Genomic DNA, 14,799 nt, shown 5'->3' with positions numbered 1-14,799 from the left:
GTTATTCGTTCAGTGTCGTCTGGAGCTTGGGTATAGTTTTCCCAACAGTAAGGAATGAAGCCGTGGACTCTCCCTATCTTAGGAAGGAAAACATAATTTATGCTTACCAGATAAATTCCTTTTCTTCCGGATAGGGAGAATCCAGGGCCCCGCCCATTTTTTCTTGTCTATGGGCGGTCCCCTATTATTTATTTTATTCTTATAGCACCATTTGACACCGTCCCACACAATAAACTTATTCACAAACTATATCTCCTTGGTCTAGATTCAAAAATTGTGAACTGGGTGGAATGCTGGCTTAAGGACAGAAAACAAAGTGTCTTAGTAAATGGAGTTCATTCAGCAGAGGGGGCTGTTACTAGTGGTGTTCCTCAGGGGTCAGTTCTGGGGCCTGTTTTGTTTAACATATTTATCTGCGATATCAGCAAAGGGCTACAGGGGAAAGTATGTCTCTTTGCAGATGATACAAAAATTTGCAACAGAGTGGATGTTCCAGGGGGGGTAGACAAAATGAGAAGTGATATACAACAATTGGAGGATTGGACAAATGACTGGGGTCTAAAGTTTAACACAGCAAAGTGTAAAATAATGCATTTAGGGAAGAAAAATCCAAATGTTAATTACAGACTCAATTACACTTTACTGACTCCTGACGAGGAACAGGACTTGGGAATTATTATTTCAGATGATTTAAAACTTAGTAAACAATGTAGTAATGCAGCGAGTAAGGCTAGCAGAATGCTTGGATGTATTGGTAGAGGTATTTGCAGCAGAAATAGTAAGGTTCTTATGCCACTTTATAGATCATTAGTTAGGCCTCATCTTGAGTATTGTGTGCAGTTCTGGAGACCATATCTTCAGAAGGATATTAACAAACTTGAATCTGTGCAAAGGAGGGCTACCAAAATGGTACATGGTCTAAAAAATAAAACTTACCAGGATAGGCTCAATGACCTAAATATGTATAGCTTAGAGGAGAGAAGGGAAAGAGGTGATATGATAGCAACTTTCAAGTACATTAAAGGGTTTAGTAAAACTGAGGCTGTGGGTATTTTACATAAAATGGAAAATTCAAGAACAAGGGGTCATGAGCTCAAGCTAAAGGGTAGTAGATTCAGAAGTAATTTGAGGAAGCACTTCTTTACAGAAAGAGTGATTGATTTATGGAATAAACTTCCTCAAGAGGTAGTAGCAACAAACACTGTGGGGGACTTTAAAAATGCATGGGACAAGCATAGGGCTATCCTACGAACTAGATAAGTTTATACTGTTAGGTAAGGTCGGGCAGACTTGCTGGGCCTATGGCTCTTATCTGCCGTCAATATCTATGTTTCTATATCTATGTTTCTATTTATACCCTAATGTTTCTCCTACTTTTCCTTGTTCCCTCAGCAGAATGACTGGGGTAATGAGGAAGTGGGAGGGATATTTAAGCCGTTGGCTGGGGTGTCTTTGCCTCCTCCTGGTGGCCAGATATTGTATTTCCCAACAGTTAGGAATGAACCTGTGGACTCCATATGCGGAAGGAAAGGAATTTATCTGGTAAGCATAAATTATGTTTTTACTTTTTTTTTTTCTTTTTCTCCAGGAACTTGACATTCATCAGCAAGACCTTGACACGCTTAATATCAAGAAGGACGCACTGGAAGCAGTATGTATTCAAGGCTAGTAAAACATTGAAAAGTTCTGTCAGCCATACGAGGAGCAAGTGTAAGCTCAGTGAAAATGCTAGCACTCTACTTAAAAAGGATCTTTCTCTTTAGAGTTATGTAGTTATATTGTAAACAACTTTAACAATAAAGCAACGTAAAGAATTCTTATTCTTGTTTTTAAAATGAAAGGTGCGTTCTAATAGTGAGGTATGTAAGAATGGTATACGCCAAAACATGTCAAACCTTTTTTTAGCCCTTTTCCTTTGTGTTTTAATTATAGTCTCAAAATAAAACAAGAAAAACAAAAAACCTTTAACTGTACGCCATCCGTTAGTTTGTTCCAACAGTACATTATAAATCTTTTTCTGTTGTATGTTATTTACGCTATTAAGTTTTTTGAATTATAGTGTAAAAATTATTCAGTTGTTTAGCGTCTTAACATTTAATGCATTTTTTCAACCACTTATTTACATTTCTCCAACATTGGTGTGTCCGGTCCACGGCGTCATCCATTACTTGTGGGAAATATTCTCCCCCACAGGGAAAGGCAAGGAGAGCACACAGCAAGAGCTGTCCATATAGCTCCCCCTCTGGCTCCGCCCCCCAGTCATTCTCCTTGCCGCTCTGAACAAATAGCATCTCCACGGGGATGGTGAGGAGTTTGTGGTGTTAGTGTTATTACTGTCACTTCAGCGGCGTCCTTTTGGTTCGAGGAACTAGAAAGGTCGCTCCAGAAAGAGACTTCCTATGAAGAAGTCATGGACAGAATTCACGCATTAAAATTAGCTAATTCCTTTATATTGGATGCCGCCTTTCAAATAACGAAATTGGCGGCGAAAAACTCAGGTTTTGCTATAGTAGCGCGAAGGGCGCTTTGGCTGAAATCCTGGTCGGCAGATGTGTCGTCCAAGACTAAGTTACTTAATATTCCTTTCAAGGGTAAGACCCTTTTTGGGCCGGAATTGAAGGAAATTATTTCAGACATCACTGGGGGTAAGGGCCATGCCCTCCCACAGGATAGGCCTTTTAAGGCTAAGAACAAGTCTAATTTTCGTTCCTTTCGCAATTTCAGGAACGGACCGGCTAATAACTCCACTGCCGCTAGACAAGAAGGTAACGCGGCCCAGCCCAAACCCGCTTGGAAGCCCATGCAAGGCTGGAACAAGGGTAAACAGACCAAGAAACTTGCTGCTGCTACCAAGACAGCATAAAGAAACAAGCATTCTTACATTGTGTAAGAGACCTATCAAAGATGGGAGTGATAAACCCAGTCCCCTCCGGGGGAACAAGGTCTAGGTTTTTACTCAAACCTGTTTGTGGTTCCCAAAAAAGAGGGAACTTTCAGGCCAATTCTGGATTTAAAGATATTAAACAAGTTCCTCAGTGTTCCATCCTTCAAAATGGAAACCATTCGGACAATCTTGCCGACAATCCAGCAGGGTCAATATTTGACTACCGTGGATCTAAAGGATGTGTATCTGCATATTCCAATCCACAAAACTCATCATCAGTTCCTGAGGTTCGCCTTTCTGGACAAACATTACCAGTTCGTGGCTCTTCCATTCGGTTTAGCCACCGCTCCCAGAATTTTCACAAAGGTGCTAGGGTCCCTTCTAGCGGTCCTAAGGCCGAGGGGCATCGCTGTAGCACCTTATCTAGACGACATCCTAATCCAAGCGTCGTCTCTTTCCAAAGCAAGGGCCCACACAGACATTGTGTTGGCTTTTCTCAGATCTCACGGGTGGAAGGTGAACATAGAAAAGAGTTCACTGTCACCGTCAACAAGGGTTCCTTTTCTGGGAACAATAATAGATTCTGTGGAAATTAAGATCTTCCTTGCAGAAGTCAGAAAGCTAAAGCTTCTAAACGTTTGTCGAGTTCTTCATTCTATTCCTCAACCCTCCATAGCTCAGTGCATGGAAGTAATAGGACTAATGGTCGCAGCAATGGACGTGGTTCCTTTTGCTCGAATTCATCTAAGACCATTACAGCTGTGCATGCTCAATCAGTGGAATGGGGACTATACAGACTTGTCTCCCCAAATTCAAGTAGACCAGGTAACCAGGGACTCACTTCTCCGGTGGTTGACCCAGAATCACCTGTCTCAGGGAATGAGTTTCCGCAGACCGGAGTGGGTCATCGTCACGACCGACACCAGCCTCTTGGGGTGGGGCGCGGTCTGGGACTCCCTGAAAGCTCAGGGCCTATGGTCTCGGGAAGAGTCGCTTCTCCCGATAAACATTTTGGAACTAAGAGCAATATTCTATGCGCTCCTGGCTTGGCCTCAGCTAGCGGAAGCCAGGTTCATAAGATTTCAGTCGGACAACATAACGACTGTTGCGTACATCAATCATCAGGGGGGAACAAAGAGTTCCCTAGCGATGAAGGAAGTAACCAAGATTATCCAATGGGCAGAGAATCACTCCTGCCATCTATCTGCTATTCACATCCCAGGAGTAGACAACTGGGAGGCGGACTATTTGAGTCGTCAGACTTTCCATCCGGGGGAGTGGGAACTCCACCCGGAGGTCTTTGCTCAGTTAACCCAATTATGGGGCATTCCAGACATGGATCTAATGGCGTCCCATCAGAACTTCAAGATTCCTTGCTACGGGTCCAGATCCAGGGATCCCAAGGCGACTCTAGTGGATGCATTAGTGGCGCCTTGGTCGTTCAACCTAGCGTATGTGTTTCCACCGTTTCCTCTCCTTCCCAGGCTCATAGCCAGGATCAAACAGGAGAAGGCCTCGGTGATTCTGATAGCTCCTGCGTGGCCACGCAGGACTTGGTATGCAGACCTGGTGAATATGTCATCGGCTCCACCATGGAAGCTACCTTTGAGACAGGATCTTCTAGTACAAGGTCCATTCGAACATCCAAATCTAGTTTCTCTGCAGCTGACTGCTTGGAAATTGAACGCTTGATTTTATCCAAGCGTGGGTTTTCGAATTCTGTGATAGATACTCTGGTCCAAGCCAGAAAACCTGTGACTAGAAAGATTTACCATAAAATATGGAAAAAATATATCTGCTGGTGTGAATCCAAGGGGTTCTCCTGGAGTAAGATTAAAATTCCAAAGATTCTCTCCTTTCTCCAAGAAGGTTTGGATAATGGGTTGTCAGCTAGTTCTCTAAAAGAACAGATTTCTGCTTTATCTGTCTTGTTACACAAACGACTGGCAGCTGTGCCAGATGTACAAGCTTTTGTTCAGGCTTTGGTTAGAATCAAGCCTGTTTACAGACCCATGACTCCTCCTTGGAGTCTAAATTTAGTTCTTTCAGTTCTTCAAGGGGTTCCGTTTGAACCTTTACATTCCATAGATATTAAGTTATTATCTTGGAAAGTTCTGTTTTTGGTTGCTATTTCTTCTGCTAGAAGAGTTTCTGAATTATCTGCTTGGCAATGTAATCCACCCTATCTGGTTTTCCATTCAGATAAGGTTGTTTTGCGTACTAAGCCTGGTTTTCTTCCAAAAGTTGTTTCCAACAAGAATATTAACCAGGAAATAGTTGTTCCTTCTCTGTGTCCGAATACAGTTTCAAAGAAGGAACGTTTATTACACAATTTAGATGTTGTTCGTGCTTTAAAGTTCTACTTAGAAGCAACAAAAGATTTTAGACAAACCTCATCTTTGTTTGTCGTTTACTCTGGTAAGAGGAGAGGTCAAAAAGCTACTGCTACCTCTCTCTCTTTCTGGCTGAAAAGCATTATCCGATTGGCTTATGAGACTGCCGGACGGCAACCTCCTGACCGAATCACAGCTCACTCTACTAGGGCTGTGGCTTCCACTTGGGCCTACAAGAACGAGGCTTCTGTTGATCAGATATGTAAGGCAGCAACTTGGTCCTCTCTGCACACTTTTGCCAAATTCTACAAATTTGATACTTATGCTTCTTCGGAGGCTATTTTTGGGAGAAAGGTTTTGCAAGCCGTGGTGCCTTCCATTTAGGTAACCTGATTTGCTCCCTCCCTTCATCCATGTCCTAAAGCTTTGGTATTGGTTCCCACAAGTAATGGATGACGCCGTGGACCGGACACACCAATGTTGGAGAAAACAGAATTTATGCTTACCTGATAAATTACTTTCTCCAACGGTGTGTCCGGTCCACGGCCCGCCCTGGTTTCCTAATCAGGTTTAAATTTTTTTTCTTTATACACTACAGTCGCCACGGGACCCTATAGTTTCTCCTTTTTCTCCTAACCGTCGGTCGAATGACTGGGGGGCGGAGCCAGAGGGGGAGCTATATGGACAGCTCTTGCTGTGTGCTCTCCTTGCCTTTCCCTGTGGGGGAGAATATTTCCCACAAGTAATGGATGACGCCGTGGACCGGACACACCGTTGGAGAAAGTAATTTATCAGGTAAGCATAAATTCTGTTTTTTTTTATCTTATGCAGGAAATTGCACATTCCCAGGTTAAGCAGGAAGCAGTCTACCTGTATGAGAAGCTCCATGAACTGGAATCACGTAGAGATCAGATAATCATAGAAGACAAAATGACAGGATCTCCACAAGAAGAAAGAGAGAGATTACTCAAACAGGTTACTAGAAATGTTGCCAATATAAAAATAAAGTATGAAGCAATGTTAGCACTTTCCTTCAAGTGTTCGCTGCCAGCCCCAGTTCTCCCAGATTGTATATAGAGACAAGAAATATCGAAAGTGGCGGTGCTGTGTCATCCCAAGGGGATCCAAGCTGCTCTCGTCCTTTGAGTAGACCTGGCTTTTTTCACCTCCAAAATAAAAGGCTCACAATAGCAGGTTTCAAACAATATCGGCTAGATTACGAGTTTTGCATTGTGGGTGAAAAAGCCTCATAACGCTGCTTTTTCACTACCGCTGGTATTACGAGTTTTGCAGGTACAGCTGTACCGCACACTTTTTTGGCCGTCACGCAACGTAACTACCGCAGCTTTCCAAAAGTCCTTTTTCAATGGGACTTCCATAGCGCCGGTATTACGAGTTTGCCTATCCGGCCAAAAAGTGAGCGGTAGAGCCTATACCATCAAGATCTGTACGTAAACTGAAAGTCAGTAGTTATGGCTTTTATGTTACAAAGCTGTACCATAAAACTCATAACTAAAGTGCTAAAAAGTACACTAACACCCATAAACTACCTATTAACCCCTAAACCGGGGCCCTCCCGCATCGCAAAAACTAAAATAAAATTATTAACCCCTAATCTTCCGCTCCCGACATCGCCACCACTAGAATAAACATATTAATCCCATAACCGCCGTACTCCCGCATCGCAAACACTAGTTTAATATTATTAACGCCTAATCTGCTGTCCCTAACATCGCCGCAACCTACATTACTGTTATTAACCCCTAATCTGCTTCCCCCAAAATCACTGCCACTATACTAAAGTTATTGACCCCTAAGTCTAACCCTAACACCCACTAACTTTAATATAATTAAAATAAATCTAAATAAAAATTACAATTAATACCTAAATAATTCCTATTTAAAACTAAATACCTATAAAATAAACCCTACGCTATCTACAATATAACTAATAGTTACATTGTATCTATCTTAGGTTTAATTTTTATTTCACAGGTAAGTTAGTATTTATTTTAACTAGGTAGACTAGTTACTAAATAGTTATTAACTATTTACTAGCTACCTAGCTAAAATAAATACAAATTTACCTGTAAAATAAAACCTAACCTGAGTTACACTAACACCTAACCTTACACTACAATTAAATATATTACATTAATTAAATAAATACAATGAACTAAATTCCAAAAAAAAACAAATACTAAATTACACAAAATAAAAAATAAATTATCAAATATTTAAACTATTTACACCTAATCTAATAGCCCTTTCAAAATAAAAAATCCCCGGGAGAAGTCTTCATCCAAGCGGCAAGAAGTCCTCAACGAAGCCAGGAGAAGTCTTCATCCAAGCGGCAAGAAGTGGTTCTCCAGACGGGCAGAAGTCTTCATCCAATCGGCATCTTGTATCTTAATCCTTCCGACGCGTAGCGGCTCCATCTTCAAGACATCCGGCGCGGAGCATCCTCTTCTGACGACGGCTAGTGAAGAATGAAGGTTCCTTTAAGGGATGTCATCCAAGATGGCGTCCCTTGAATTCGGATTGGCTGATAGAATTCTATCAGCCAATCGGAATTAAAGGTGAAAAAATCCTATTGGCTGATGCAATCAGCCAATAGGATTGAGCTTCAAACATATTGGCTGATCCAATCAGCCAATAGGATTGAGCTCGCATTCTATTGGCTGATTCCAACAGCCAATAGAATGCAAGCTCAATCCTATTGGCTAAGTGTAGGTAGGTGGCGGCAATTTCTGGGGCGGCAGATTACGGGTTAATAAGTGTACTGTAGGTGGCGGCGATGTTGGGGGTGGCAAATTAGGGGTGTTTAGACTCGGGGTTTATGTTAGGGTGTTAGGTGTAAACATAACTTTTCTTTCCCCATAGGAATCAATGGGGCTGCATTACGGAGCTCTACGCTCCTTTATTGCAGGTGTTAGGCTTTTTTTTAGCCAGCTCTCCCCATTGATGTCTATGGGGAAATCGTGCACGAGCACGTAAAACCAGATCAAAGCAGCGCTGGTAATAGAGTGCGGTATGGAGCTCAATTTTGCTCAACGCTGCAATATTGCCTGCTAACGCCGGGTTTATGAAAACATGTAATAGCAGCGCTATAGGGAGGTGAGCAGTGGAAATAACTTGCAAGTTAGTACCGAGCCGCTCATAACGCAAAACTCGTAATCTAGCCGTATGGTAGGTGCACAAACAGGTTATACTCACGAGATTTCAGTTAAAGGGACACTCAACACCAGAACTTTTGTTGTTTTGAAATAAAGATAATCCCTTTATTACCCATTCCCCAGTTTTGTATAACCAACACTGTTATAGAAATACAATTTTTACCTCTGTGATTGCCTTGTATCTAAGCCTCTGCAAACTGCCCCCTTATTTCAGTTCTTTTGACAGACTTGCATTTTAGCCCGTGCTCACTCCAGGGTAACTTCACGTGCATGAGCTCAATTATCTATATGAAATACATGAACTAATGCCCTCTAGTGGTCAAAATACATTCAGATTAGAGGCAGTCTTCAAAGTCTAAGAAATTAGCATATGAACCTCCTAGAATTAGCTTTCAACTAAGAATATGAAGAGAACAAAGCAAAATTGGTGATACAAGTAAATTGGAGAGTTGTTTAAAATTACATTCCCTATTTAAATCATAAAAGGTTTTTTTGGACTTGATTTTCCCTTTAAAATCAGCCTTTTATTAAAAACATCACAATGTTGTCTTCAGATGCAGCTACAAGGTTTATTAAAATACAGCTCAACGCATTTCTTTCTAATGACACGGTGAGTCCACGGATCATCATCAATTACTGTTGGGAATATAACTCCTGGCCAGCAGGAGGAGGCAAAGAGCACCACAGCAAAGCTGTTAAGTATCACTTCCCTTCCCACAACCCCCAGTCATTCTCTTTGCCTCTAGTACAAGGAAGAGGTGAAGTAATGAGATGTCCTGATTAAGATTCTTCTATCAGATTTTTTAATTTTGAAGTCTGGGCAAGATTGCTCTGGCCTTCTATCACAATTTGGGTCTAGCTGTACTCCACGTTAGTCTCTTCAGCAGGGCTGTGGTGGTTTTAAAGCAGTTAGGAACTTGTTAAGTGGGCTTTGCTGCGTTTTCCTAACATGTTGCTGCCCTAGTATAGAAATCCTGAGTAAGCTTACTCTGTCTTTCTTTTTACACAGGTCTCTGTGAGGAGCAGCATCCTCTCAAACTTTGTGAGTCGTCTGACTGTCGGACGGCTAGAATGCAGTTAAGTGCCTTTTGTTCTTCTGGGGCTAGAAGGCTGGCACTAAAGGGGTTGATGACCCTCTGCTATTAGTGGGACAAATCCTGAGGGAAACAAACTTAGGCAGTTTGTAGGCACGTTATTCATGAGACTTAAGGAGACTAGGGGTTAATCTCCTTCATAGTAAGGAAGGGGTTAATCACCTTGGGGCTTAGATTTATTGAGTACTATTTGGAGTTTTAACCTGTACTTGGGCAGCTTCTTCTGGATGTATTAACTGACCCTCCTAGCTTGCTAGTTTGAAACTTGGTGGATAACTGAGAAGAGAGTGCATGGGATGCCATTTTTATAGGAACTGCATAGCTCATATTGCCTTATGAGAAGCAATGTCTCTGAGTTGGGGTATTTTTTCTGCCTTTTTAGAAAGTGGAGCGCTGTTTTTCTCCTGTTAAGTGTAGTCAGTCCACGGGTCATCCATTACTTATGGAATATATCTCTTCCTAACAGGAAACTGCAAGAGAATTACCCAGCAGAGCTGCTATATAGCTCCTCCCCTCACATATCATACTCAGTCATTCTCTTGCAGCCTAACTAAAAAGGAAGCTGTGAGAGATCTGTGGTGTTTTTTAACTTAGTTTATTTCTACAATCAAAAGTTTGTTATTTTTAAATGGCACCGGAGTGTGCTGTTTATTCTCAGGCAGCATTAGAAGAAGAATCTGCCTGGGTTTTTTTCTATGGTCTTAGCAGACGTAACTAAGATCCACTGGCTGTTTCTCATCTGAGGAGTGAGGTAACTTCAGAGAAGGGGAATAGCATGCAGGGCTCCCCTGCAACAAATGAGGTATGTGCAGTAATTTATTTTCTGAGGAATGGAATTGACTGAGAAAATACTGCTGATACCATTGTAAAGTAAGTTCAGCCTTAAATGCAGTGATAGCGACTGGTATCAGGCTGATGTGTGTGTGTGTGTACACTGAATGTATTTTTCTAAGGAATGGAATTGACTCTGAAAATACTTTTAATACTGAAATAATGTATGAGCCTTAACTGCAGTAAAAATGACTGGTAGCAGGCTTATTAATAATAATACATAACTTTCAAATGTATGTTTAAAACGTTTACTGGCTTGTTAATCGTTTTTGTGAGGTACTTGGTGATAAAACTTATTAGGGCATGATTTTTACCACATGGCCATTTTTGTTTTCTGCATAGAAACAGTTTCTGAGCTTCCCCGCTGTTGTAATATGAGTGGGAGGGGCCTATTTTAGCGTTTTTTTGCGCAGTAAAAATTCAGTCACAATCTGTCTACTTCATCCTCCATGATCCAGATCGTCTCTAGAGAGCTCAGGGGTCTTCAAAATCCATTTTGAGGGAGGTAATCAGGCACAGCAGTCCTGTGACAGTGTATTTGACTGTGAGAAAAACGTTAATTATATAATTGTTATCCGTTTTTGGGTACTAAGGGGTTAATCATCCATTTGCTGGTGGGTGCAATCCTTTGCTAACTTAATACATTTACTGTGAAAATTTGGTTGCTATAACTATTTTGGTCATTGTTATTTCAACTGTGTCAGTTTTTCTGTGCTTCTTAAAGGCACAGTAACGTTTTTTATATTGCTTGTAAATTAATTTTGAAAAGTATTTCCAAGTTTGCTAGTCTCATTGCTAGTTTGTTTAAACATGTCTGACTCAGATGAATCTCTTTGTTCACTATGTTTAAAGGCCAATGTGGAGCCCAATAGAAATTTGTGTACTAATTGTATTGATGCTACTTTAAATAAAAGTCAATCTTTACATGTAAAGAAATTATCACCAGACGACGAGGGGGAAGTTATGCCGACTAACTCTCCTCACGTGTCAGTACCTTCGCCTCCCGCTCAGGAGGTGCGTGATTTTGTGGCGCCAAGTACATCAGGGAGGCCCTTACAAATCACTTTGCAAGACATGGCTACTGTTATGACAGAAGTATTATCTAAGTTGCCAGAATTAAGAGGCAAGCGCGATAGCTCTGGGTTAAGGATAGAGCGCGCGGATGAGATGAGAGCCATGTCAGATACTGCGTCACAGTTTGCAGAACGTGAGGACGGAGAGCTTCATTCTGTGGGTGACGGATCTGATCCAGGGAGACTGGATTCAGAGATTTCCAATTTTAAATTTAAGCTAGAGAACCTCCGCACATTGCTAGGGGAGGTATTAGCGGCTCTGAATGATTGTAACACGGTTGCAATTCCAGAGAAATTATGTAGGTTGGATAGATACTATGCGGTACCGGTGTGTACTGACGTATTTCCTATACCAAAAAGGCTTACAGAGATTATTAGCAAGGAGTGGGATAGACCGGGTGTGCCTTTTACCCCTCCTCCCATATTTAGGAAAATGTTTCCTATTGACGCCACCACACGAGACTTATGGCAGACGGTCCCTAAGGTGGAGGGAGCAGTTTCTACTTTAGCTAAGCGTACCACTATCCCAGTGGAGGATAGTTGTTCCTTTTCAGATCCAATGGATAAACAATTAGAGGGTTACCTTAAGAAAATGTTTGTTCAACAAGGTTTTATTTTACAGCCCCTCGCAGGCATTGCGCCTGTCACTGCTGCGGCAGCATTCTGGTTTGAGTCTCTGGAAGAGGCCATTCGCTCAGCTCCATTGGATGAAATAATCAACAAGCTTAAGACACTTAAGCTAGCTAACGCATTTGTTTCTGATGCCGTTGTGCATTTAACCAAACTTACGGCTAAGAACTCCGGATTCGCCATCCAAGCGCGCAGAGCGCTATGGCTTAAATCCTGGTCAGCTGACGTGACTTCTAAATCTAAATTGCTTAATATTCCTTTCAAAGGGCAGACATTATTCGGGCCCGGCTTGAAAGAAATTATTGCTGACATTACGGGAGGTAAGGGCCATGCTCTACCTCAGGACAGGGCCAAATCAAAGGCCAAACAGTCTAATTTTCGTGCCTTTCGTAACTTCAAGGCAGGAGCAGCATCAACTTCCTCCGCTCCAAAACAGGAAGGAGCTGTTGCTCGTTACAGACAGGGCTGGAAAGTTAACCAGTCCTGGAACAGGGGCAAGCAGGCCAAGAAACCTGCTGCTGCCCCCAAAACAGCATGAAGAGAGGGCCCCCTATCCGGAAACGGATCTAGTGGGGGGCAGACTTTCTCTCTTCGCCCAGGCTTGGGCAAGAGATGTCCAGGATCCCTGGGCGTTGGAGATCATATCTCAGGGATATCTCCTGGACTTCAAAACTTCTCCTCCACGGGGGAGATTTCATCTTTCAAGGTTATCAGCAAACCAAATAAAGAAAGAGGCGTTTCTACGCTGTGTACAAGACCTCTTACTAATGGGGGTAATCCACCCAGTTCCGCGGACGGAACACGGGCAGGGATTCTATTCAAACCTATTTGTGGTTCCCAAGAAAGAGGGAACCTTCAGGCCAATCTTGGACTTAAAAATCCTAAACAAATTTCTAAGAGTACCATCATTCAAAATGGAAACTATTCGAACCATCCTTCCCATGATCCAAGAGGGTCAGTACATGACCACAGTGGATCTAAAGGATGCCTACCTTCACATACCGATTCACAAGGACCATTACCGGTATCTGAGATTTGCCTTCCTAGACAGGCATTACCAGTTTGTAGCTCTTCCCTTCGGTTTAGCTACGGCTCCAAGAATCTTTACAAAAATTCTAGGATCACTTCTGGCGGTACTAAGACCGCGAGGCATAGCGGTGACTCCGTACCTAGAGGACATTCTGATACAAGCGTCAAGTTTTCAAACTGCCAAGTCTCATACAGAGATAGTTCTGGCATTTCTGAGGTCGCATGGGTGGAAGGTGAACGTGGAAAAGAGTTCTCTATTACCACTTACAAGAGTTCCCTTTCTAGGGACTCTTATAGATTCTGTAGAGATGAAAATTTACCTGACAGAGGCCAGGTTATTAAAACTTCTAAATGCTTGCCGTGTCCTTCACTCCATTCCACACCCGTCAGTAGCTCAGTGCATGGAAGTAATCGGCTTAATGGTAGCGGCAATGGACATAGTACCATTTGCGCGCCTGCATCTCAGACCGCTGCAATTGTGCATGCTAAGTCAGTGGAACGGGGATTACTCAGATTTGTCCCCCCTACTAAATCTGGATCAAGAGACCAGAGATTCTCTTCTATGGTGGCTTTCTCGGCCACATCTGTCCAAGGGGATGACCTTTCGCAGGCCAGATTGGACGATTGTAACAACAGACGCCAGCCTTCTAGGCTGGGGAGCAGTCTGGAATTCCCTGAAAGCTCAGGGATTATGGACTCAGGAGGAGAAACTCCTCCCAATAAATATTCTGGAGTTAAGAGCAATATTCAATGCTCTCCTAGCTTGGCCTCAGTTAGCAACTCTTAGGTTCATCAGATTTCAGTCGGACAACATCACGACTGTGGCTTACATCAACCATCAAGGGGGAACCAGAAGTTCCCTAGCGATGTTGGAAGTCTCAAAGATAATTCGCTGGGCAGAGTCTCACTCTTGCCACCTGTCAGCGATCTACATCCCAGGCGTGGAGAACTGGGAGGCGGATTTTCTAAGTCGCCAGACTTTTCATCCGGGGGAGTGGGAGCTTCATCCGGAGGTCTTTGCTCAACTGATTCGTCGTTGGGGCAAACCAGATCTGGATCTCATGGCGTCTCGTCAGAACGCCAAGCTTCCTTGTTACGGATCCAGGTCCAGGGACCCAGGAGCGGTGCTGATAGATGCTCTGACAGCCCCTTGGGTCTTCAACATGGCTTATGTGTTTCCACCATTCCCGAACAGGAGAGAGCTTCGGTGATTCTGATAGCGCCTGCGTGGCCACGCAGGACCTGGTATGCAGACCTAGTGGACATGTCGTCCTGTCCACCGTGGTGTCTGCCTCTGAGACAGGACCTTCTAATTCAGGGTCCTTTCAAACATCCAAATCTAATTTCTCTGAGGCTGACTGCGTGGAGATTGAACGCTTGATTCTATCAAAGCGTGGCTTCTCGGAGTCGGTTATTGATACCTTAATACAGGCTAGGAAGCCTGTTACCAGAAAAATTTACCATAAGATATGGCGTAAATATTTACATTGGTGCGAATCCAAGAGTTACTCATGGAGTAAGGTTAGGATTCCTAGGATATTGTCCTTTCTACAAGAGGGTTTAGAAAAGGGCTTATCTACTAGTTCGTTAAAGGGACAGATTTCTGCTCTGTCTATTCTACACAAACGTCTGGCTGAAGTTCCAGACGTTCAGGCTTTAACTAGGATTAAGCCTGTGTTTAAGTCTGTTGCTCCGCCGTGGAGCTTAAACTTAGTTCTTAATGTTCTTCAAGGCGTTCCATTTGAACCC

General features: G+C 42.8%; 1 protein-coding gene across 2 annotated transcripts in view; it reads left to right on the top strand.

Annotated features, from left to right (window-relative positions):
* Nucleotides 1–14,799, top strand: part of IFT74 (intraflagellar transport 74) — a 414,649-nt gene that overhangs the window by 167,621 nt on the left and 232,229 nt on the right. For both annotated transcript variants that reach the window (XM_053702593.1, XM_053702594.1), the window contains 2 exons: nt 1,589–1,651; nt 6,049–6,192. In XM_053702593.1, the coding sequence (XP_053558568.1) occupies nt 1,589–1,651; nt 6,049–6,192 (207 nt within the window). The remainder of the gene's footprint in view (nt 1–1,588; nt 1,652–6,048; nt 6,193–14,799) is intronic.

Source organism: Bombina bombina, chromosome 2, assembly GCF_027579735.1.
Source record: "Bombina bombina isolate aBomBom1 chromosome 2, aBomBom1.pri, whole genome shotgun sequence".
Lineage (NCBI taxonomy): Eukaryota > Metazoa > Chordata > Amphibia > Anura > Bombinatoridae > Bombina > Bombina bombina.
The sequence above is the reverse complement of the archived record's forward strand: the minus strand, read 5'-3'. Positions and strand labels throughout refer to the sequence as shown.